General features: G+C 43.1%; 1 protein-coding gene across 1 annotated transcript in view; it reads right to left on the reverse strand.

The window, feature by feature from the left end:
- Positions 1-25,046, reverse strand: part of LOC130282620 (high mobility group nucleosome-binding domain-containing protein 5-like) — a 161,832-nt gene that overhangs the window by 8,573 nt on the left and 128,213 nt on the right. The window contains exons 2-4 of the mRNA XM_056531054.1: positions 14,134-14,238; positions 6,151-6,235; positions 3,672-4,856 (exon numbers count right to left, since the gene is read on the reverse strand). Of these exons, the coding sequence (XP_056387029.1) occupies positions 3,672-4,856; positions 6,151-6,235; positions 14,134-14,224 (1,361 nt within the window). The 5' untranslated portion in view covers positions 14,225-14,238. The remainder of the gene's footprint in view (positions 1-3,671; positions 4,857-6,150; positions 6,236-14,133; positions 14,239-25,046) is intronic.

Here is a 25,046-nt window from a genome sequence, read left to right on the forward strand (position 1 = left end):
ATTCTCTCTTGCTCGCTCTGTCATTCTCTCTCACTCGCTCTCTCATTCTCTCTTGCTCGCTCTGTCATTCTCTCTCACTCGCTCTCTCATTCTCTCTCGCTCTGTTATTCTCTCTTGCTCGCTCTGTCATTCTCTCTTGCTCGCTCTGTCATTCTCTCTTGCTCGCTCTCTCATTCTCTCTCGCTCTGTCATTCTCTCTTGCTCTGTTATTCTCTCTCGCTCTGTCATTCTCTCTCGCTCTGTTATTCTCTCTTGCTCGCTCTGTCATTCTCTCTCGATCTGTTATTCTCTCTCGCTCTGTCATTCTCTCTTGCTCATTCTGTCATTCTCTCTCGCTCGCTCTCTCATTCTCTCTTGCTCGCTCTGTCATTCTCTCTCACTCGCTCTCTCATTCTCTCTCGCTCTGTTATTCTCTCTTGCTCGCTCTGTCATTCTCTCTCGCTCTGTTATTCTCTCTTGCTCGCTCTGTCATTCTCTCTCGATCTGTTATTCTCTCTCGCTCTGTCATTCTCTCTTGCTCATTCTGTCATTCTCTCTCGCTCGCTCTCTCATTCTCTCTTGCTCGCTCTGTCATTCTCTCTCACTCGCTCTCTCATTCTCTCTCGCTCTGTTATTCTCTCTTGCTCGCTCTGTCATTCTCTCTTGCTCGCTCTGTCATTCTCTCTTGCTCGCTCTGTCATTCTCTCTCGATCTGTTATTCTCTCTCGCTCTGTCATTCTCTCTTGCTCGCTCTGTCATTCTCTCTCACTCGCTCTCTCATTCTCTCTTGCTCGCTCTGTCATTCTCTCTCACTCGCTCTCTCATTCTCTCTCGCTCTGTTATTCTCTCTTGCTCGCTCTGTCATTCTCTCTTGCTCGCTCTGTCATTCTCTCTTGCTCGCTCTGTCATTCTCTCTCGCTCGCTCTGTCATTCTCTCTCGCTCGCTCTGTCATTCTCTCTCGCTCGCTCTGTCATTCTCTCTTGCTCGCTCTGTCATTCTCTCTTGCTCGGTCTGTCATTCTCTCTTGCTCGCTCTGTCATTCTCTCTTGCTCGCTGTCATTCTCTCTTGCTCGCTCTGTCATTCTCTCTTGCTCGCTCTGTCATTCTCTTTTGCTCGCTGTCATTCTCTCTTGCTCGCTCTGTCATTCTCTCTTGCTCGCTCTGTCATTCTCTCTCGCTCTTTCTGTCATTCTCTGTCGCTTGCTCTGTTATTCTCTCTCGCTCTGTCATTCTCTCTCGCTCGCTCTGTCATTCTCTCTCGCTCGCTCTGTCATTCTCTCTTGCTCGCTCTGTCATTCTCACTCGCTCTCTCATTCTCTCTTGCTCGCTCTGTCATTCTCTCTTGCTCGCTCTGTCATTCTCTCTCGCTCTTTCTGTCATTCTCTCTTGCTTGCTCTGTCATTCTCTGTCGCTTGCTCTGTCATTCTCTCTCGCTCGCTCTGTCATTCTCTCTCGCTCGCTCTGTCATTCTCTCTCACTCGCTCTCTCATTCTCTTTTGCTCGCTCTGTTATTCTCTCTTGCTCGCTCTGTCATTCTCTCTTGCTCTCTCTGTCATTCTCTTTTGCTCGCTGTCATTCTCTTTTCTTCGCTGTCATTCTCTCTTGCTCGCTCTGTCATTCTCTCTTGCTCGTTCTGTCATTCTCTTTTGCTCGCTCTGTCATTCTCTTTTGCTCGCTCTGTCATTCTCTCTTGCTCGCTCTGTCATTCTCTCTTGCTCGCTCTGTCATTCTCTCTTGCTCGCTCTGTCATTCTCTCTTGCTCGTTCTGTCATTCTCTTTTGCTCGCTCTGTCGTTCTTTTTTGCTCGCTCTGTCATTCTCTCTCGCTCTGTCATTCTCTCTCGCTCTGTCATTCTCTCTCGATCTGTCATTCTCTCTCGATCTGTCATTCTCTCTCGATCTGTCATTCTCTCTCGATCTGTCATTCTCTCTCGATCTGTCATTCTCTCTTGCTCGCTCTGTCATTCTCTTTTGCTCGCTCGGTCATTCTCTCTCGATCTGTCATTCTCTCTCGATCTGTCATTCTCTCTTGCTCGTTCTGTCATTCTCTCTCGATCTGTCATTCTCTCTTGCTCGCTCTGTCATCCTCTCTCGATCTGTCATTCTCTCTTACTCGTTCTGTCATTCTCTCTTGCTCGCTCTGTCATGCTCTCTTGCTCGCTCTGTCATTCTCTCTCGCTCTGTTATTCTCTCTTGCTCGCTCTGTCATTCTCTCTCGCTCTGTTATTCTCTCTTGCTCGCTCTGTCATTCTCTCTTGCTCGCTCTGTCATTCTCTCTTGCTCGCTCTGTCATTCTCTCTCGATCTGTCATTCTCTCTTACTCGTTCTGTCATTCTCTCTTGCTCGCTCTGTTATTCTCTCTTGCTCGCTCTGTCATTCTCTCTCGCTCTGTTATTCTCTCTTGCTCGCTCTGTCATTCTCTCTTGCTCGCTCTGTCATTCTCTCTTGCTCGCTCTGTCATTCTCTTTTGCTCGCTCTGTCATTCTCTCTTGCTTGCTCTGTCATTCTTTTTCGCTCGCTCTGTCATTCTCTCTTGCTCGCTCTGTCATTCTCTCTTGCTCGCTCTGTCATTCTCTCTCACTCTGTTATTCTCTCTTGCTCGCTCTGTCATTCTCTCTCGCTCTGTCATTCTCTCTTGCTCGCTCTGTCATTTTCTCTTGCTCGCTCTGTCATTCTCTCTTGCTCGTTCTGTCATTCTCTCTCGCTCTGTTATTCTCTCTTGCTCGCTTTGTCATTCTCTCTCGCTCTGTCATTCTCTTTTGCTCGCTCTGTCATTCTCTCTCGCTCTGTCATTCTCTCTTGCTCGCTCTGTCATTCTCCCTTGCTCGCTCTGTCATTCTCTCTTGCTCGCTCTCTCATTCTCTTTTGCTCGCTCTCTCATTCTCTCTTGCTCGCTCTGTCATTCACTCTTGCTCGCTCTGTCATTCTCTCTTGCTCGCCCTGTCATTCTCTCTCGCTCTGTTATTCTCTCTTGCTCGCTCTGTCATTCTCTCTTGCTCGCTCTCTCATTCTCTCTTGCTCGCTCTGTCATTCTCTCTCGCTCTGTTATTCTCTCTTGCTCGCTCTGTCATTCTCTCTCGCTCTGTCATTCTCTCTTGCTCGCTCTGTCATTCTCTCTTGCTCGCTCTGTCATTCTCTCTTGCTCGCTCTGTCATTCTCTCTCGCTCTGTTATTCTCTCTTGCTCGCTCTGTCATTCTCTCTCGAGCTGTCATTCTCTCTTGCTCGCTCTGTCATTCTCTCTTGCTCGCTCTGTCATTCTCTCTTGCTCGCCCTGTCATTCTCTTTTGCTCGCTCTCTCATTCTCTGTTGCTCGCTCTGTCATTCTCTCTTGCTCGCTCTGTCATTCTCTCTTACTCGTTCTCTCATTCTCTCTCGCTCTGTTATTCTCTCTTGCTCGCTCTGTCATTCTCTCTCGAGTTGTCATTCTCTCTTGCTCGCTCTGTCATTCTCTCTTTCTCGCTCTGTCATTCTCTTTTGCTCGCTCTTTCATTCTCTCTGGCTTGGTCTCTCTTAATATCTTACTTGCTCTTTCTCGCTCTCTTTTGCTCTCTTGAAATCTTGCTTACACTTTCTCACATGCTTTAGCCTTCTGGTTTCTCGCTGTCTTTTACACTACCGTGACATTACAAGCTGAGTCATGAAATATAATGATCCCAAAGTTATCAAACCCAAAGCATTCAGTCTGACTTACTGTTTTTGAGCAGCGTCCGCAACCACTTGCTCTTGTGTATCGTTTACACCCGCTTGCCCTTGTGGAGTGTCTGTTCCCGCTTGCTGTTGTGTAGTATCAATACCTTGTTGTGACTGTAATTTTTGTAGACTTTGTTGCACTTCTTCTAAAGCTAAATTTCCCAGCAGTTGTTCAATATCAATATCTTTCGGTAATCTGCTATCTCGAGCCGCCGGCTGTTGTCCATAACCCACTCCTTGCTGTGGCCCTATATCCCCAACTCCTTGTTGTGGCCCAATCTCCACTTCTTGCTGTGGTTCAACGTCCACACCTCCGAATTGCTGTCCAAAATCTGTGCTTCCTTGCTGTGGCCCAATAACCTCAACTCCTTGTTGTGACCCACTGTCCACACCTCCGTACTGCTGTCCAAAATCTGTGCTTCCTTGCTGTGGCCCAATAACCTCAACTCCTTGTTGTGACCCAATGTCCACACCTCCGTACTGCTGTCCAAAATCTGTGCTTCCTTGCTGTGGCCCAATATCCTCAACTCCTTGTTGTGACCCAATGTCCACACCTCCGAATTGCTGTCCAAAATCTGTGCTTCCTTGCTGTGGCCCAATATCCCCAACTTCTTGTTGTGACCCAAAGTCCACACCTCCGTACTGCTGTCCAAAGTCTGTGATTCCTTGCTGTGGTCCATTATCCTCCACTCCTTGCTGTGGTCCAATATCCTCCACTCCTTGCTGTGGTTCAACATTCACACCTCCGAATTGTTGTCCAAAATCTGCGCTTCCTTGCTGTGGCCTAATATTCCCAACTCCTTGCTGCGCCCCATAGTCCATACCTCCGAATTGTTGTCCATAATCTGCGCTTCCTTGCTGTTGCCTAATATTCCCAACTCCTTGCTGCGCCCCATAGTCCATACCTCCAAATTGTTGTCCATAATCTGCGCTTCCTTGCTGTGGCCTAATATTCCCAACTCCTTGCTGCGCCCCATAGTCCATATCTCCGAATTGTTGTTCAGCGTCTATTTTTCCTTGCGGCTCCTCATTGTCGTCACTCCTGTATTGGTCATCATCCTCACCCTGCTCTAAGATGTCTACTTCTCCTCGATACAGCATATCGATTTCTATCCGTCTTGGTTTTGAAGGCTCATTGAGAACGCGGGTTGAGCAATCGTCATTTTTTAGCTGCCACAATCTTAATCTGCAAAAAATAATGGAAGAGGAGCGCCAGAGATTAGATACGGTGTGAGGCCAAGGACTGTGACATAAAGACTTTTTTCCTTGAATTGTGTCTTGTCAGTTCCCCTCCCTAGTAAATGACACAGCCATCAGGAGACTGTCACCTCCAAAATGTGCTCTCCCTCTCTGCTGATGACGCTCTCTCTCTACTCTGCTGAGGATGCACTCTTCCTGCTCTGCTGATGATGTGCTGTCACGCTTTCCCTGCTCTGCTGATAAAGCGATCTCCCTGCTCTGCTGATGACATGCTCTCTCTGCTGATGACATGCTCTCTCTGCTCTGCTGATGACGTGCTCTCCTGATAAAGCGCTCTCCCTGCTCTGCTGATGACATGCTCTCTCTGCTGATGACATGCTCTCTCTGCTCTGCTGATGACGTGCTCTCCTGATAAAGCGCTCTCCCTGCTCTGCTGATGACATGCTCTCTCTGCTGATGACATGCTCTCTCTGCTCTGCTGATGACATGCTCTCTCTGCTCTGCTAATGACATGCTCTCCCTGCTCTGCTTATAATGCACTCTCCCTGCTTTGCTTATAATGCACTCTCTCTGTTCTGCTGATAACCTGCTCTTCCTGCTCTGCTGATAACATGCTTTCTCTTCTTTGCTGATAACGCACTCTTGCTTTTTTTGCTGAGGATGCACTCTCCTTGTTCTGCTGATGATACGCTCTCCCTGCTCTGATGTTGAAGTGATCTCCCTGCTCTGCTGATGACATGCTCTCTCTGCTCTGCTGATAACCTGATCTTCCTGCTCTGCTGATAACATGCTTTCTCTTCTTTGCTGAGGATGCTCTCTCCTTGTTCTGCTGATGACACGCTCTCCCTGCTCTGATGATGAAGTGATCTCCCTGCTCTGATGATGAAGTGATCTCCCTGCTCTGCTTATGACGTGCTCTCCCTGTTCTGCTGATGATAGGCTCTCCTTGCTCTGCTGATGACATCCTTAACACACTACAACCTCTGTGACTGGCCTCAGTGGGTTCAGAATGTCAGCAGGAGAGTCAGGACATTGGATTATGATAGGGGTAAGTAAACACAGGCACCGTGGCCAACAAGAGCCCCAGCCCTGGACTGGGTGAGGTGAATATGATGTTATTTGTTATATTACAGCCCTAGCAGGCTGGATCACAGTGCCCCTCTACCTGTACATCTAGTGTTTTCCTTTTTATGATATTGGATTCATGTTATAATTACTTTCCTTGGTGTAATATATAGCTGTGCGGGAGGGGGGTCGGGTTGCAGTATCTTACACAATACCTTAATTTCTGCCCGTTGTCGACTTCTACAGAGTTTTTGGCCACAGAGTTCAGAAATACTTCTATGACTTCATTTGCACACGGACCTAAAAAAAACATGAAAACAAGGTGAATGTCATCACCAAAACCAGTCGAGCACATGAAATAAAAGTTGTCCAACACCAGTGGCAAAACAGTGGGTGACCGATCCGGTGATCCATATTGGATAGATGTCAGGTGACGGCTCGTTTTGGCCGACAGATATTTTGACCTTTCCCCCCATATCGATGCTCGTCTCTGTAGCATGTATATGTTTTACATGGAGAGGGATAGTCTGCCACTGATAGATTCCTCCGGTGGTTGCTTAGAAACCAAAAGTTGGACAATTAAAACCAGCTGCCCCATGCCCCAAAGTCATCTGTCATCGAGTCTAGAGGCCTCCAAACACATTAGATGGTCGGCTGGTCCCACAAAAAGGACAAGCAGGGCTCTGTACACTGGGGACAAGCGGGGCTCTGTACACTGAGGACAAGTGGGGCTCTGTACACTGAGGACAAACGGGGCTCTGTACAGTGAGGACAAGCAGGGCTCTGTACACTGAGGACAAACGGGGCTCTGTACAGTGAGGACAAGCAGGGCTCTGTACACTGAGGATAAGCGGACCGCCGTACACTGAGGATAAGCAGGGATCTGTACACTGAGGACAAGTGGGGATCTGTACACTGAGGACAAGCAGGGCTCTGTACACTGAGGACAAGCAGGGCTCTGTACACTGAGGACAAGCAGGGCTCTGTACACTGAGGACAAGCAGGACTCTGTACACTGAGGACAAGCGGGGCTCTGTACACTGAGGACAAGCAGGGCCCTGTACAGTGAGGAGAAGCGGGGCTCTGTACACTGAAGACAAGCGGGGCTCTGTACACTGAGGACAAGCAGGGCTCTGTACACTCAGGGCAAGCGGGGCACTGTACAGTGAGGAGAAGTGGGGCTCTGCACACTGAGGACAAGCGGGGCTCTGCAGACTGAGGACAAGCGGGGCTCTGCACACTGAGGACAAGCGGGGCTCTGCACACTGAGGACAAGCGGGGCTCTGTACACTGAGGACAAGCGGGGCTCTGTACACTGAGGACAAGCGGGGTTCTGTACACTGAGGACAAGCAGGGCTCTGTACACTGAGAACAAGCGGGGCTCTGTACACTGAGGACAAGCGGGGCTCTGTACACTGAGAACAAGCGGGGCTCTGTACACTGAGGACAAGCAGGGCTCTGTACACTGAGGATAAGCGGAGCACCGTACACTGAGGATAAGCGGGGATCTGTACACTGAGGACAAGCGGGGATCTGTACACTGAGGACGAGCAGGGCTCTGTACACTGAGGACAAGCGGGGCTCTGTACACTGAGGACAAGCAGGGCCCTGCACAGTGAGGAGAAGCGGGGCTCTGTACACTGAGGACAAGCGGGGCTCTGTACACTAAGGACAAGCAGGGCTCTGTACACTGAGGACAAGCAGGGCTCTACACTCAGGGCAAGCGGGGCCCTGTACAGTGAGGAGAAGCGGGGCTCTGCACACTGAGGACAAGCAGGGCTCTGCACACTGAGGACAAGCGGGGCTCTGCACACTGAGGACAAGCGGGGCTCTGCACACTGAGGACAAGCGGGGCTCTGCACACTGAGGACAAGCGGGGCTCTGTACACTGAGGACAAGCGGGGCTCTGTACACTGAGGACAAGCTGGGTTCTGTACACTGAGGACAAGCGGGGCTCTGTACACTGAAGCTCTATGACACACCCCCGGCTCACACATCAGGATGACTTACAAGCCAGGAGCCTGCACAGAGCCCTGCTTATGCTGCATATTATGCTGTATATTGTAGCATATAGCATAGTATATAGCATAGTATAGTATATAGCATAGTATAGTATATAGCATAGTATATTGTAGCATATAGCATAGTATATAGCATAGTATAGTATATAGCATAGTATAGTATATAGCATAGTATATTGTAGCATATAGCATAGTATATAGCATAGTATATTGTAGCATATAGCATAGTATAGTATATAGCATAGTATAGTATATAGCATAGTATATTAAAGCATATAGCATAGTATAGTATATAGCATAGTATATTGTAGCATATAGCATAGTATAGTATATAGCATAGTATAGTGTAGCATATAGCATAGTATAGTATATAGCATAGTATATTGTAGCATATAGCATAGTATATAGCATAGTATAGTATATAGCATAGTATATTGTAGCATATAGCATAGTATATAGCATTGTATAGTAAATAGCATATAGCATAGTATATTGTAGCATATAGCATAGTATAGTATATAGCATAGTATATTGTAGCATATAGCATAGTATAGTATATAGTATAGTATATTGTAGCATATAGCATAGTATATAGCATAGTATAGTATATAGCATAGCATAGTATATAGCATAGTATATTGTAGCATATAGCATAGTATATAGCATAGTATAGTAAATAGCATATCATAGTATATAGCATAGTATATTGTAGCATATAGCATAGTATAGTATATAGCATAGTATATTGTAGCATATAGCATAGTATAGTATATAGCATAGTATATTGTAGCATATAGCATAGTATAGTATATAGCATAGTATAGTATATAGCATAGTATAGTATATAGCATAGTATATTGTAGCATATAGCATAGTATAGTATATAGCATAGTATATTGTGGCAAATAGCATAGTATAGTATATAGCATAGTATATTGTAGCATATAGCATAGTATAGTATATAACATTGTATATAGAATAGTATAGTATATAGCATAGTATAGTATATAGCATAGTATATTGTAGCATATAGCATAGTATATAGCATAGTATATTGTAGCATATAGCATAGTATAGTATATAGCATAGTATAGTGTATATAGCATAGTATATTGTAGTATATAGCATAGTATAGTATATAGCATAGTATATAGTATATTGTAGCATATAGCATAGTATAGTGTATAGCATAGTATATTGTAGCATATAGCATAGTATAGTATATAGCATAGTATAGTGTATATAGCATAGTATATTGTAGTATATAGCATAGTATAGTATATAGCATAGTATAGTATATAGCATAGTATATTGTAGCATATAGCATAGTATAGTATATAGCATATCATAGTATATAGCATATTATAGTATATAGCATAGTATAGTATATAGCATATTATAGTATATAGCATAGTATAGTATATAGCATAGTATATTGTAGCATATAGCATAGTTTAGTGTATAGCATAGTATAGTATATAGCATGGTATATTGTAGCATATAGCATAGTATAGTATATAGTATAGTATATAGCATAGTATATTGTAGCATATAGCATAGTATAGTATATAGTATAGTATATAGCATAGTATATTGTAGTATATAGCATAGTATAGTATATAGCATAGTATATTGTAGCATATAGCATAGTATAGTGTATAGTATATTGTAGCATATAGCATAGTATATAGCATAGTATAGTAAATAGCATATAGCATAGTATATTGTAGCATATAGCATAGTATAGTATATAGCATAGTATATTGTAGAATATAGCATAGTATAGTATATAGCATAGTATATTGTAGCATATAGCATAGTATAGTATATAGCATAGTATATTGTAGCATATAGCATAGTATAGTATATAGCATAGTATATTGTAGCATATAGCATAGTATAGTATATAGCATAGTATATTGTAGCATATAGCATAGTATAGTATATAGCATAGTATAGTATAGCATAGTATATTGTAGTATATAGCATAGTATAGTATATGGCATAGTATATTGTAGCATATAGCATAGTATAGGATATAGCATAGTATATTGTAGCATATAGCATAGTATAGTATATAGCATAGTATATTGTAGCATATAGCATAGTATAGTATATAGCACTGTATAGTATATAGCATATTATAGTATATAGCATAGTATAGTATATAGCATATTATAGTATATAGCATAGTATAGTATATAGCATAGTATATTGTAGCATATAGCATAGTATAGTGTATAGCATAGTATAGTATATAGCATAGTATATTGTAGCATATAGCATAGTATAGTATATAGTATAGTATATAGTATAGTATATAGCATAGTATATTGTAGCATATAGCATAGTATAGTATATAGTATAGTATATAGCATAGTATATTGTAGTATATAGCATAGTATAGTATATAGCATAGTATATTGTAGCATATAGCATAGTACAGTATATAGCATAGTATATTGCAGCATATAGCATAGTATAGTATATAGTATAGTATATAGCATAGTATATTGTAGTATATAGCATAGTATAGTATATAGCATAGTATATTGTAGCATATAGCATAGTATAGTATATAGTATAGTATAGCATAGTATATTGTAGCATATAGCATAGTATATAGCATAGTATAGTAAATAGCATATAGCATAGTATATTGTAGCATATAGCATAGTATAGTATATAGCATAGTATATTGTAGCATGTAGCATAGTATAGTATATAGTATATTATATAGCATAGTATATTGTAGCATGTAGCATAGTATAGTATATAGTATAGTATATAGCATTGTATATTGTAGCATATAGCATAGTATAGTATATAGTATAGTATATAGCATAGTATATTGTAGCATGTAGCATAGTATAGTATATAGTACATAGCATAGTATATTGTAGCATATAGCATAGTATAGTATATCGTATAGTATATAGCATAGTATATTGTAGCATATAGCATAGTATAGTATATAGTATAGTATATAGCATGGTATATTGTAGCATAGTATAGTATATAGTATAGTATATAGCATAGTATATTGTAGCATATAGCATAGTATAGTATATAGTATAGTACATAGCATAGTATATTGTAGCATATAGCATAGTATAGTATATAGTATAGTATATAGCATAGTATATTGTAGCATATAGCATAGTATAGTATATAGTATATAGCATGGTATATTGTAGCATGTAGCATAGTATAGTATATAGCATAGTATATTGTAGCATAGTATAGTATATAGCATAGTATATTGTAGCATATAGCATAGTATAGTATATAGTATAGTATATAGCATGGTATATTGTAGCATGTAGCATAGTATAGTATATAGCATAGTATAGTATATAGCATAGTATAGTATATAGCATAGTATAGTATATAGTATAGTATATAGCATAGTATATTGTAGCATATAGCATAGTATAGTATATAGTATATAGCATGGTATATTGTAGCATAGTATAGTATATAGTATAGTATATAGCATAGTATATTGTAGCATATAGCATAGTATAGTATATAGTATAGTATATAGCATAGTATATTGTAGCATAGTATAGTATATAGCATAGTATATTGTAGCATATAGCATAGTATATAGCATAGTATATTGTAGCATATAGCATAGTATAGTATATAGCATAGTATATTGTAGCATATAGCATAGTATAGTATATAGTATAGTATATAGCATAGTATATTGTAGCATATAGCATAGTATAGTATATAGTATAGTATATAGCATGGTATATTGTAGCATGTAGCATAGTATAGTACATAGCATAGTATATTGTAGCATATAGCATAGTATAGTATATAGTATAGTATATAGCATGGTATATTGTAGCATGTAGCATAGTATAGTATATAGCATAGTATAGTATATAGCATAGTATATTGTAGCATATAGCATAGTATAGTATATAGTATAGTATATAGCATGGTATATTGTAGCATGTAGCATAGTATAGTACATAGCATAGTATATTGTAGCATATAGCATAGTATAGTATATAGTATAGTATATAGCATAGTATATTGTAGCATATAGCATAGTATAGTATATAGTATATAGCATAGTATATTGTAGCATGTAGCATAGTATAGTATATAGCATAGTATAGTATATAGCATAGTATATTGTAGCATAGTATAGTATATAGTATAGTATATAGCATAGTATATTGTAGCATATAGCATAGTATAGTATATAGTATAGTATATAGTATAGTATATAGTATAGTATATAGCATGGTATATTGTAGCATAGTATAGTATATAGCATAGTATATTGTAGCATATAGCATAGTATAGTATATAGTATAGTATATAGCATAGTATATTGTAGCATATAGCATAGTATAGTATATAGTATAGTATATAGCATAGTATATTGTAGCATATAGCATAGTATAGTATATAGTATATAGCATGGTATATTGTAGCATATAGCATAGTATAGTATATAGCATAGTATATTGTAGCATAGTATAGTATATAGTATAGTATATAGCATGGTATATTGTAGCATAGTATAGTATATAGTATAGTATATAGCATAGTATATTGTAGCATATAGCATAGTATAGTATATAGTATATAGCATGGTATATTGTAGCATAGTTCATTACAGAGCATCATATGATGACAAGATGATTTGGCTCCAATACAACATGTAATACACTTGCGCCTCCGCCATCTCCTCATTATATATTCTTCACGGTTTCCTCCCAGTTTCTTCATCCACCCAGATAATAATCTCATATTATCACCCACGGGCTCCACCTCGTTCACTTCCCTCCTGATACCCACCCAGATCTTCACTTCTTCTCCACTCTCTGGGATCTAATTTGCATATTCATAGGACATGAATCCCCCCCCCCCCCCCCCCCCACTGATTGAGATGCCCCCCGAGTGCCCTTTGGCCTGGTAGTGGCTGCCGGAGGTGGTCGAGAAGCCCAAACCAACCAAAGCTGCTGCTTTATATAATTTGTGCGTGCGACTCCCATTGACATTAATAGTAATTGGGCAAACAGGGTAAACCAAGGGCTCCAGTGTCTCCACTGACTCCATCTGCCAAGTACAGAAACAGCAGTGCCCCTATTGTGCAAACTATGTAAAGCAGCTCGTTGGGGCCACAAGTAAGATGTGGGGTCTGTATCAGACATTTATGGCCTATTCTGTCCAGGTGGGAATACCCCATGCAGCATTCTGGTCCAATGTCTTCTATGAACAGTCGGCACTTTGGCCAGAATACAGTATGTGGCACCAATATCTACCTACAATGACCCTCCCAGTGTCCATCCTTATCGCCTCCATATCCTCAATAATTCATTGATCCATTCAGTAATTTAATATCACCCATTATATATAACCTTCCCTCTATCCACCTCCATCTTTTCCACCATGCTCTATATAGCCACCATTCTGCTTCCACCCAGATACATGTAGGCTACATCTTCTCTCCGTGTCTACAAAAGGTCTAACACTGTGGATAAAATATTTTCTATTGGCATCTCTAACGTCTTCCCCGTCATAAAAGAATAGAATAGAATAGAAAATAATAAAATAAAATAGAACAGAAAAGAATAAAATAGAATAGAAAAGAATAAAATAGAATAGAATAAAATAAAATACAACAGACAATAATAAAATAGAATAAAATTGAATAGAATAAAATAGAATAGAATAAAATAGAACAGAATAAAATAGAACAGAATAGAATAAAATAGAATAGAATAAAATAGAATAGAATAAAATAGAATAGAATAAAATAGAATAGAATAAAATAGAACAAAATAGAATAAAATAGAATAAAATAGAATAGAATAGAATAAAATAGAATAAAATACAACAGACAATAAATAGAATAGAATAAAATAGAATAGAATAGAATAAAATAGAATAAAATAGAATAGAATAAAATACTACTAAATACTAATAGAATAAAATAGAATAAAATAGAATAAAATAGAATAGAATAAAATAGAACCAAACAGAATAAAATAGAATAGAATAAAATACAACAGACAATAAATAGAATAGAATAAAATAGAATAAAATAGAATAGAATAAAATAGAATAAAATAAAATAGAATAAAATAGAACCAAATAGAATAAAATAGAATAGAATAAAATACTACTAAATACTAATAGAATACTCACATTCCTCCAGTTTCTCCATGCCCTGTTCCTGACCATTGACGGTTTGGAGGAAGACTCCAATGACGGTAACAAAATATAAAATTTTCCCCATTTCGGCTAGAAAACCTGTGTGAAAATGTAATAATATTGTCATGGATTGTAATATAATACACAACATGTTTTATCTTCTCCACTTGTCTTCCACTGCCTAAATGGCCACTTGTCTGATGTATCTATGAATTATCCTACACATATATCTTCCTTAAAGGGGTACTCCGGTAGAAAAGAATTTTTTTTTTTAAATCAACTGGTGCCAGAAAGTTAAACAGATTTGTAAATTACTTCTATTAAAAAATCTTAATCCTTCCAGTACTTATCAGCTGCTGTATGCTCTACAGAAAGTTGTGTAGTTCTTTCCAGTCTGGCCACAGTGCTCTCTGCTTCCACCTCTTTCCATGTCAGGAACTGTCCAGAGCAGGAGAGGTTTGCTCTGGGGATTTGTTCCTACTCTGGACAGTTCCTGACATGGACAGAGGTGTCAGCAGAGAGCACTGGGGTCAGACTGGAAAGAACTACACAACTTTCTGTGGAGCATAAAGCAGCTGATAAGTACTGGAAGGATTAAGATTTTTATATAGAAGTAGTTTACAGATCTGTAGAACTTTCTGGCACCAGGTGATTTGAAAAAATAGTTTTCCACCGGAGTAACCCTTTAATATTTCAAATGCAACAAGGTTACTCATATACATTTTTTGTTCAATATTTCTATTGATTGGTAAAGAAGACACAATAGTGGCCAATACAATTGAAGTATAACATTGCAGTATATGTAAATGTATATATAAACCCAACAGACCAATAACAATGGGTTTAGAACTCATATACTGGGGTATCGTACGTCACTATAATATGGAATGATTACGATTTCGTTCCAATTCCTGGAGGGTAGAAAGGTTTCATCTCACCTGAATTTCCGCGATGGAGACAAGTGTGTCCTGCCTGGCGGAGGTGTCAGAGTCTTGGCAGAGGACAGAGAAGAGAAGCTGTAATATAGTCTGATAGAAGAGACGGGTCTAGGCGGGTCCAACAAACAGGTGGAGCATTCTGGGCTCCGATCCAAACTTCTTGACTTTTACTATTCCAGGAAAGGGATAGAATCAGTGGATTCAAAAAGAATGGAGCAATATTCTAGAGAACACATGTAGGACCAAGAACAGACGCTCGATCTATCCTAGATATATCTGAACATGGCCCACGGATCTCCATTAGTGACGTGGCAGAGGTCAATGCTGTAGTCCAGTTGTGTCCAGTTGTGTCCACAATCTCCTCGGATATGGACTCCACCGTTCCGGTGATGTTGTCTCAGGTCACTCAGATCCTGTGGCTAAGGGGGCAGATTCACTGACCCTTGATGTGGCCCCCACAAAATGAAGCTGCAGGGTGTTAGATCTGGTAATTGTGGAGGCCAATAGACCTTGTGGGGCTCATTGCACAGAACGCGCTTACGATGGGTGAGTCCCTCGCGCCCGAGATGGGAGAATGGTTTTACTGAGCCTCAAATTCTAACGTGGTGATTGACCCTTACCTGCACCATTCTCTTTGACTGTCTCTGTATTGGACCGCCATGGTTGCCCATTGGTCTCCATGTTTGTGCCCAGGGCAGCTGCTTCACCACCAGAACTGATCCAAAAGAAATAACGCTCTAGAACTTAATGCTTTCTTTCTTACCGTAGATGGCTGGGAAGTGGATCTGCTGACCTGTGTGGACAATAGCTGAACCGCATCAGGGAGTGGAGTCTAAGGTGCTGCTGGTTTTCACCAGAGCCTGCTCCAAAGCAGGATGGCAGCAGACGGCACTACCGCTACCCCTGACATGATCCATCCACACAGGATGCCCAAATGAACTTGGCAATGAGAAGAAGCGTAGTCAGATGTAGCACGGGTCAGAAGGCTGGCAGCAAGAAGCGTAGTCAGGTCACAGGCACAAGGTCAGGAGTCAGGTCACAAGCTGGAGGTCAGACACACTAATATGGCACAAACTCACAAAACGCTTTCTCTAGTGCACTAAGCACAAAGATCCAGCACCCTAATAGGGAGGTGCCGGATTAATATAGAGTCGGCCCAGCAATCAACCAATTATGGGCGTACTGGCCCTTTAAATTTAGCAATACCGACGTGCACGTGCCCTATGGGAAGGGGATGTGAGTGACGGCAAAGCAGAACAAAAGAACAGCCGGGAGCAGGGAGAGGTGAGGGGACGCCCGGGGCTCGCATGCGGGTGCGTCCTGCATAGCGAATCCCGGAGCCGCTGCAGGGAGTAAATGGGGAGCGCTCCCAGCCGGACAGAACGGCCAAAGCGTTGCCCCTAGCAACGTCCCGGACACGCGTGAGGGGGCGTCGAGCACCGCGAGTCCCGGGACGGGTATAGACAGGAGAGGGGGAGTGCTCACAGCCAGAATGGATGGCCGGAGCGCTGCCCCTAACACCAGTGTTCAGAAATAAATGTTCCGAACGCTGTTTTCATGCTGTGGGGGTCAGCCACGCCCCTCATGACATCACGACCATGCCCCCACAATGGAAGTCTAGACTTGCATTGAGGGGGCGGGGCCGAGACATCACAAGGGGACGTAGCCACCCCCTGCAGCGCGAAAACAGCGTTCGGAACATTTAGTTCTGAACGCTGGCCAGTGGAGTACTCCTTTAATGAACTTGGCAAAAACACATGAAAAGATTAGTGTAGCTTGAAATGTGTCAGCAACGTAACATTAACCTCTTAAGGACGCAGGGCGTACCTGTACACCCTGCGCTTGGTCCCGGTGTTTAAAACGGGGTCACACCGTGACCCCACATCACACCGGGTCGGTCCCGGCTGCTATTCATAGCCGGCACCCTGGGCTAATAGCACGCGGCACTCATTGTGCCGCGTGCTATTAACTCTTTTAGCCGCGTCGAAAATGAAAGTAAACGCTTCCCGGCAGCTCAGTCAGGCTGATTGGGACTATCGAGATAAAATCGCGATGTCCTGATCAGCTAGGACGCGAGCAGAGGCCCACTTACTTTGCTCCGTTGCGTCCGATCGGCGTTTGATTGCTCTAAGCCTGAGCTACAGGCTTGAGCAATCAAGCCCCTATAACACTGATTCATGCAAAACTATGGCTTTGCAGGGATCAGGTTAAAATATCAGTGTGTGCAGTGTTATAGTCTCCTATGGGATAACAATGATCAGTATAAGAGATCAGTGTGTGCAGTGTTATAGTCTCCTATGGGATAACAATGATCAGTATAAGAGATCAGTGTGTGCAGTGTTATAGTCTCCTATGGGATAACAATGATTAGTATAAGAGATCAGTGTGTGCAGTGTTATAGGTCCCTATGGGATAATAATGATCAGTATAAGAGATCAGTGTGTGTAGTGTTATAGGTCCCTATGGGATAATAATGATCAGTATAAGAGATCATTGTGTGCAGTGTTATATGTCCCTATGGGATAATAATGATCAGTATAAGAGATCAGTGTGTGTAGTGTTATAGGTCCCTATGGGATAATAATGATCAGTATATGAGATCAGTGTGTGCAGTGTTATAGGTCCCTATGGGATAATAATGATCAGTATAAGAGATCAGTGTGTGCAGTGTTATAGCCCCCTATGGGATAACAATGATCAATATAAGAGATCAGTGTGTGCAGTGTTATAGTCTCCTATGGGATAATAATGATCAGTATAAGAGATCAGTGTGTGCAGTGTTATAGGTCCCTATGGGATAACAATGATCAGTATAAGAGATCAGTGTGTGCAGTGTTATAGCCCCCTATGGGATAACAATGATCAGTATAAGAGATCAGTGTATGCAGTGTTATAGTCCCCTATGGGATAACAATGATCAGTATAAGAGATCAGTGTGTGCAGTGTTATAGGTCCCTATGGGATAACAATGATCAGTATAAGAGATTAGTGTGTGCAGTGTTATAGTCCCCTATGGGATAACAATGATCAGTATAAGAGTTCAGTGTGTGCAGTGTTATAGTCCCCTATGGGATAACAATGATCAGTGTAAGAGATCAGTGTGTGCAGTGTTATAGCCTCCTATGGGATAACAATGATCAGTGTGTGCAGTGTAATAGTCTCCTATGGGATAATAATGATCAGTATAAGAGATCAGTGTGCACAGTGTTATAGGCCCCTATGGGATAATAATGATCTGTGTAAAAGTTCAATGTGTGCAGTGTTATAGTCTCCTATGGGATAACAATGATCAGTGTGTGCAGTGTTATAGTCTCCTATGGGATAACAATGATCAGTGTGTGCAGTGTTAGTCTCCTATGGGATTACAATGATCAGTATAAGAGATCAGTGTGTGCAGTGTTATAGTCTCCTATGGGATAACAATGATCAGTATAAGAGATCAGTGTGTGCAGTGTTATAGTCTCCTATGGGATAACAATGATCAGTGTGTGCAGTGTTATAGTCTCCTATGGGATAACAATGATCAGTATAAGAGATCAGTGTGTGCAGTGTTATAGTCTCCTATGGGATAACAATGATCAGTGTGTGCAGTGTTATAGTCTCCTATGGGATAACAATGATCAGTGTGTGCAGTGTTATAGTCTCCTATAGGATAACAATGATCAGTGTGTGCAGTGTTATAGTCCCCTATGGGATAACAATGATCAGTATAAGAGATCAGTGTGTGCAGTGTTATAGGTCCCTATGGGATAAAAATGATCAGTATAAGAGATCAGTGTGTGCAGTGTTATAGTCTCCTATGGGATAACAATGATCAGTGTGTGCAGTGTTATAGTCTCCTATGGGATAACAATGATCAGTGTGTGCAGTGTTATAGTCTCCTATGGGATAACAATGATCAGTGTGTTCAGTGTTATAGTCTCCTATGGGAGCTATAACACTGCAAAAAAAAGTGAAAAAAAAGTTAATAAAAGTCATTTAACCCCTTTCCAAATAAAAGTTTGAATTACTCCCCTTTTCTCATAAAAAAAATGTGTAAATAAAAATAAACATATGTGGTATATGTGGTATCGCTGCGTGCGTAAATGTCCGAACTATTAATTAAACCGCACGGTCAATGGCGTACGCGCAAAAAAATTCCAAAGTCCAAAATTGTGTAATTTTGGTCACTTTTTATATCATAAAAAAATTTATAAAAAGCGATCAAAAAGTCCGATCAATGCAAAAATAATACCAATAAAAATTTCAGAATACGGCGCATAAAATTAGCCCTCATACTGGCTCGAACGCGGAAAAATAAAAAAGTTAAAGTCAGAAGATTACAATTTTAAACATATACATTTTCCTGCATGTAGTTATGGCGTTCTCCTCTCTGCAGCGCCCCGGTCAGACCCGCTGACCGGGAGCGCTGCACTGACACTGACGTCGGGGATGCGATTTGCATAGCGGGACGCCCCCGCTCGCGAATCGCATCCCAAGCCACTTACCTGTCCCGGTCCCCGGCTGTCACGTTCTGGCGCGCGCGGCTCCGCTCTCTAGGGCGCGCGCGCCAGCTCTCTAAAATTTAAAGGGCCAGTGCACCAATGATTGGTGCCTGGCCCAATCAGTCTAATTAGCTTCCACCTGCTCCCTGCTCATATAACCTCACTTCCCCTTCACTGCATTGCCGGATCTTGTTGCCTTGTGCCAGAGAAAGCGTTTTGTGTATGTCCCAAGCCAGTGTTCCAGACCCTCTGCTGTTGCCCCTGACTACGACCCTTGCTGCCTGCCCTGACCTTCTGCTACGTCCGACCTTGCTCTTGCCTTGTCCTTTTGTACCGCTCCTGTCTCAGCAGTCAGAGAGGTTGAGCCGTTACCGGTGGATACGACCTGGTTGCTACCGCCGCAGCAAGACCATCCCGCTTTGCGGCGGGCTCTGGTGAAAACCAGTAGCAACCTAGAACCGGTACACCGGTACGGTATCCCTCGCTGACACAGAGGATCCACATCCAGCCTGCCGAATCATAACAGTACGACAAAATTAAACCTATATAAGTAGTGGATCAATGTAATCGTATGGACCTACAGAATAATGATAAGGGGTCATTTTAAAAAAAAAATGCACTGTGTAGAAATGGAAGCCTCCAAAAGTTACAAAATGACATTTTTTCTTCAATTTTGTCGCACAATGAATTTTTTTTTCCGTTTTGCCGTGGATTTTTTCGTAAAATGACTAATGTCATCGCAAAGTAGAATTGGTGGCGCAAAAAATAAACCATCATATGGAATTTTATGTGCAAAATTGAAAGCGTTATGATTTTTAGAAGGTGATGAGGAAAAAATGAAGAGGCAAAAACGGAAAAACGCTGAGTCCTTAAGGGGTTAATGCTGTCATTGCCGAGTTCAATAAAGATGCGTTTAGCTGCCATAAAGTTCTTGATCAGTGTTTGAATCGGAAACATACGGCCATTTCTTCCTCCAACCATCACTGACAATTCCTGGAAAATCACTTCAGTATTGTGAGGAACCTTTTCCCTATAATAAGGATCTTGGGGGAGATTTATCAAATCCTGTACAGAGGAAAAGTTGCCCAGTTGCCCATAGCAACCAATCAGATCCCTTCTTTCATTTTTAACAAAGCCTCTGAAAACTGAGAGCAGCAATCTGATTGGTTGCTATGGGCAACTAGCCAACTTTTACTTTGCACAGGATTTGATAAATCTCCCCCCATTATATGTATATGGGCCGATATAAACAATTATCCTCAGGACAATCCCCTCCAGTTAGGGGCTCTATAAGAACAACCCAAATGAAGGAGGACTCCGTGATTCCCACCACACAACACATCTCCTACAAGGACCCCCAGACAGGAATGAGAACTGAGCGATGTCCACCACACAACACATGTCCTACTGGGACCCCCAGACCATCAGGAGGGCTGAGTGATGCCCACCACATATCACATCTCCTACTGGGACCCCCAGACCATCAGGAGGGCTGAGTGATGCCCACCACACAACACATCTCCTACTTTGACCCCCAGATCATCAGGAGGGCTGAGTGATGCCCACCACACAACACATCTCCTACTGGGACCCCCAGACCATCAGGAGGGCTGAGTGATGCCCACCACACAACACATCTCCTACTGGGACCCCCAGATCATCAGGAGGGCTGAGTGATGCCCACCACACAACACATCTCCTACTGGGACCCCCAGACCATCAGGAGGGCTGAGTGATGCCCCCCACACAACACATCTCCTACTGGGACCCCCAGATCATCAGGAGGGCTGAGTGATGCCCCCCACACAACACATCTCCTACTGGGACCCCCAGACCATCAGGAGGGCTGAGTGATGCCCACCACATTTTACCACAAATATATTTTTTAGTTTTCAGTATATATTATAGTAAACTGAAAGGTGTCATCACAAAGTACAAAAAGAAAAAAAACACCAAAAAGAAAAGTTATGTCTATTAGAAGGAGGAAAAAAACATATATACTGTCAGGATTCGGCAGGCTGGAGGTGGATCCTCTGTGTCAGAGAGGGATTGGCGTGGACCGTACCGGTGGACCGGTTCTAAGTTGCTACTGGTATTCACCAGAGCCCGCCGCAAAGCAGGATGGTCTTGCAGCGGCGGTAGCAACCAGGTCGTATCCACCGGTAACGGCTCAACCTCTCTGACTGCTGAAGATAGGCGCGGTACAAGGGAGTAGACAAGAGCAAGGTCGGACGTAGCAGAAGGTCAGGACAGGCAGCAAGGATCGTAGTCAGGGGCAACGGCAAGAGGTCTGGAACACTGGCTTGGGACATACAATGAACGCTTTCACTGGCACAATGGCAACAAGATCCGGCAAGGAAGTGAAGGGGAAGTGAGGTAATATAGACAGGGAGCAGGTGAATACACTAATTAGAACCAGGCACCAATCAGCGGCGCACTGGCCCTTTAAATCGCAGAGAGCCGGCGCGCGCGCGCCCTAGGGAGCGGGGCCGCTCGCGCCGGGACCTCACAGATGGGGAACGAGTCTGGTAAGCGGGCCGGGATGTGAACCGCGAGCGGGCGCGTCCCACATCACGAATCGCATCACGGCTAGGGACATTATCGCAGCGCTTCCAGTCAGCGGGTCCGACCGGGGCGCTGCGAACAGGAAAACGCCGCGGGCGCACCGGGGAGGAGCGGGGACCCGGAGCGCTCGGCGTAACAGTACCCCCCCCCCCCTTGGGTCTCCCCTCTTTTTGGAACCCGAAAACTTGTGAATAAGGTCCTTGTAGAGAATGTTAACCTTGGGTTCCCCCGACCTTTCCTCAGGGCCGCAATTCTCCCAATCTAAGAGAATTTTTTTTTTTACCTCTGACCGTCTTAGACGCGAGAGTTTCTTTAACCGAGAAGACATCTGAGGACCCGGAGACAGGAGTAGGAGCGACCACCTTGGGAGAGATGCGGTTAAGGATAAGCGGTTTAAGGAGAGAAACATGAAAAGCGTTAGGAATAAAATCGAGAGATGAGTTGGATGGACTTCTTGACGCCAGCATGGCCGGCGAGGTGCGAGGAATGTCCCCACCTGAGGATCTTGAGGCGCTGGCGTGGAGGGACGAAAGTCTTTCCAGGAGGTGTTTGTCTGATGGAAGCTGGGGAAGTGGAGATCAGACACTCAGGAGGAACAATGTGTTGCAGGGGAGCGTCCGTTTCGGAGGCATCAGAGGAACGAGAGAGGGCTAATGTTCTTGTCAGCGGGGCGAGAATGAATCTCAAAGTTAAAACGGGCAAAAAACAACGACCACCTAGCCTGGCGTGGGTTCAGCCGTTGGGCAGACTGAAGATAAGAGAGATTCTTGTGATCTGTGTATATGATAATTGGGTATTTGGAACCCTCCAGCAGGTGCCTCCATTCCTCGAGGGCTAGTTTTATGGCCAGCAGTTCTCGATCACCAATGGAGTAATTTTTCTCCGCCGGAGAGAAGGTCTTAGAAAAGAAACCACAAGTAACGTTATGTTCAGAAGAGTTTTTTTTGTAGGGGTACAGCTCCGGCTCCCACCGAGGAGGCGTCTACCTTCAGTAAGAAGGGTTTAGATGGATCAGGTCTGGAGAGTACGGGAGCAGAAGAAAAGGCAGTTTTGAGACGGTTGAACGCCTCGTCCGCTTGGGGAGGCCAGGACTTAGGGTTGGCGTTTTTCTTGGTTAGGGCAACAATTGGAGCCACAATGGTGGAAAAATGTGGAATAAATTCTTGGTAGTAATTAGCAAACCCCAAGAAACGTTGGATAGCTCGGAGTCCGGAGGGGCGTGGCCAATCTAACACGGCTGACAGTTTGTCTGGGTCCATTTGAAGTCCCTGGCCAGAGACTAAATATCCTAGGAAGGGAAGAGATTGGCATTCAAAGAGACATTTCTCCATCTTGGCATATAATTGATTGTCACAGAGTCTCTGGAGCACAAGACGGACATGACGGCGGTGTTCTTCTAGGTTAGAAGAGAAAATCAAAATGTCGTCCAAGTAAACCACAACACAGGTATATAACAGATCACGAAAAATTTCATTCACAAAGTCCTGGAAGACAGCAGGGGCGTTGCAGAGCCCAAAGGGCATAACCAGATATTCAAAGTGTCCGTCTCTGGTATTAAATGCGGTCTTCCACTCATCCCCTTCCCTGATGCGGATGAGATTATATGCACCTCTTAAATCCAATTTGGTGAAGATGTTAGCGCCACGTAGGCGGTCAAAGAGTTCCGAGATAAGAGGCAGGGGATAGCTTTTTTTTTATAGTGATCTTATTAAGGCCGGGGGACCGTCTTTTTTGGAGACAAAGAAGAACCCCGCTCCGGCAGGGGAGGAAGACTTGCGGATGAATCCCCTTTTTAAATTTTCTTGGATGTAATCCGACATGGCTTGTGTCTCAGGAGCTGACAGAGGATAGATCCTGCCCCGGGGTGGAGTAGTACCAGGTAGGAGATCAATAGGGCAGTCATAAGGCCTGTGAGGAGGCAAAGTCTCTGCTTGTTTTTTGCAAAAAACATCGGCATAGTCCAAATAGGCCTTGGGGAGACCTGGTTTAGGAGGAGCCACAGGGGTTTGACTTGCGGGACTGGGAGCAGACGTGAGGCATTTTTTGTGGCAAGAAGCACCCCACTTCTTGATTTCCCCAGTGGTCCAGTCAAGGGTAGGGGAATGGCGTTGGAGCCAAGGCAGTCCGAGAAGAATTTCAGAAGTGCAGTTAGAGAGGACCAGAAATTCATTTTTTTCTTGATGAGGTCCAATGCACATCAACAGGGGTTCTGTGCGGTACCGCACAGTACAGTCCAATCTTTCTCCTTTAACTGAAGCGATGTAGAGAGGTCTGGCGAGACTGGTCACTGGAATGTTGAACCTGTTAACGAAAGAGGCCAAAATAAAATTTCCTGCAGAACCAGAATCCAAGAAGGCCACAGCTGAGAAGGAGGAGTTAGCAGAAGATGAAATCCGCACAGGCACAGTAAGACGTGGAGAAGCAGAGTTCACACCTAGAGCTGTCTCACCTTTGTGCGGTATCGGAGTGCGTCTTTCCTGACGTGGAGGACGGATAGGACAATCCTTCAGGAAGTGTTCGGTACTGGCACAGTACAGGCATAGGTTCTCATTGCGGCGGCGTGTCCTCTCTTGTGGTGTCAGGCGAGACCGGTCTACTTGCATAGCCTCCACGGCGGAAGGCACAGGAACAGATTGCAGCGGACCAGAGAAGAGAGGATTCGGGGAGAGAAAACGCCTCGTGCGAACAAAGTCCATATCCTGGCGGAGCTCCTGGCGTCTTTCAGAAAAGCGCATGTCAATGCGGGTGGCCAAATGAATAAGTTCATGCAGGTTGGCAGGAATTTCTCGTGTGGCCAGCACATCTTTGATGTTACTGGATAGGCCTTTTTTGAAGGTCGCGCAGAGGGCCTCGTTATTCCAAGATAATTCAGAGGCGAGAGTACGAAATTGGATGGCGTACTCGCCTACAGAGGAATTAC

The sequence above is a fragment of the Hyla sarda genome, chromosome 7 (genome assembly GCF_029499605.1).
Source record: "Hyla sarda isolate aHylSar1 chromosome 7, aHylSar1.hap1, whole genome shotgun sequence".
Classification (NCBI taxonomy): Eukaryota; Metazoa; Chordata; class Amphibia; order Anura; family Hylidae; genus Hyla; species Hyla sarda.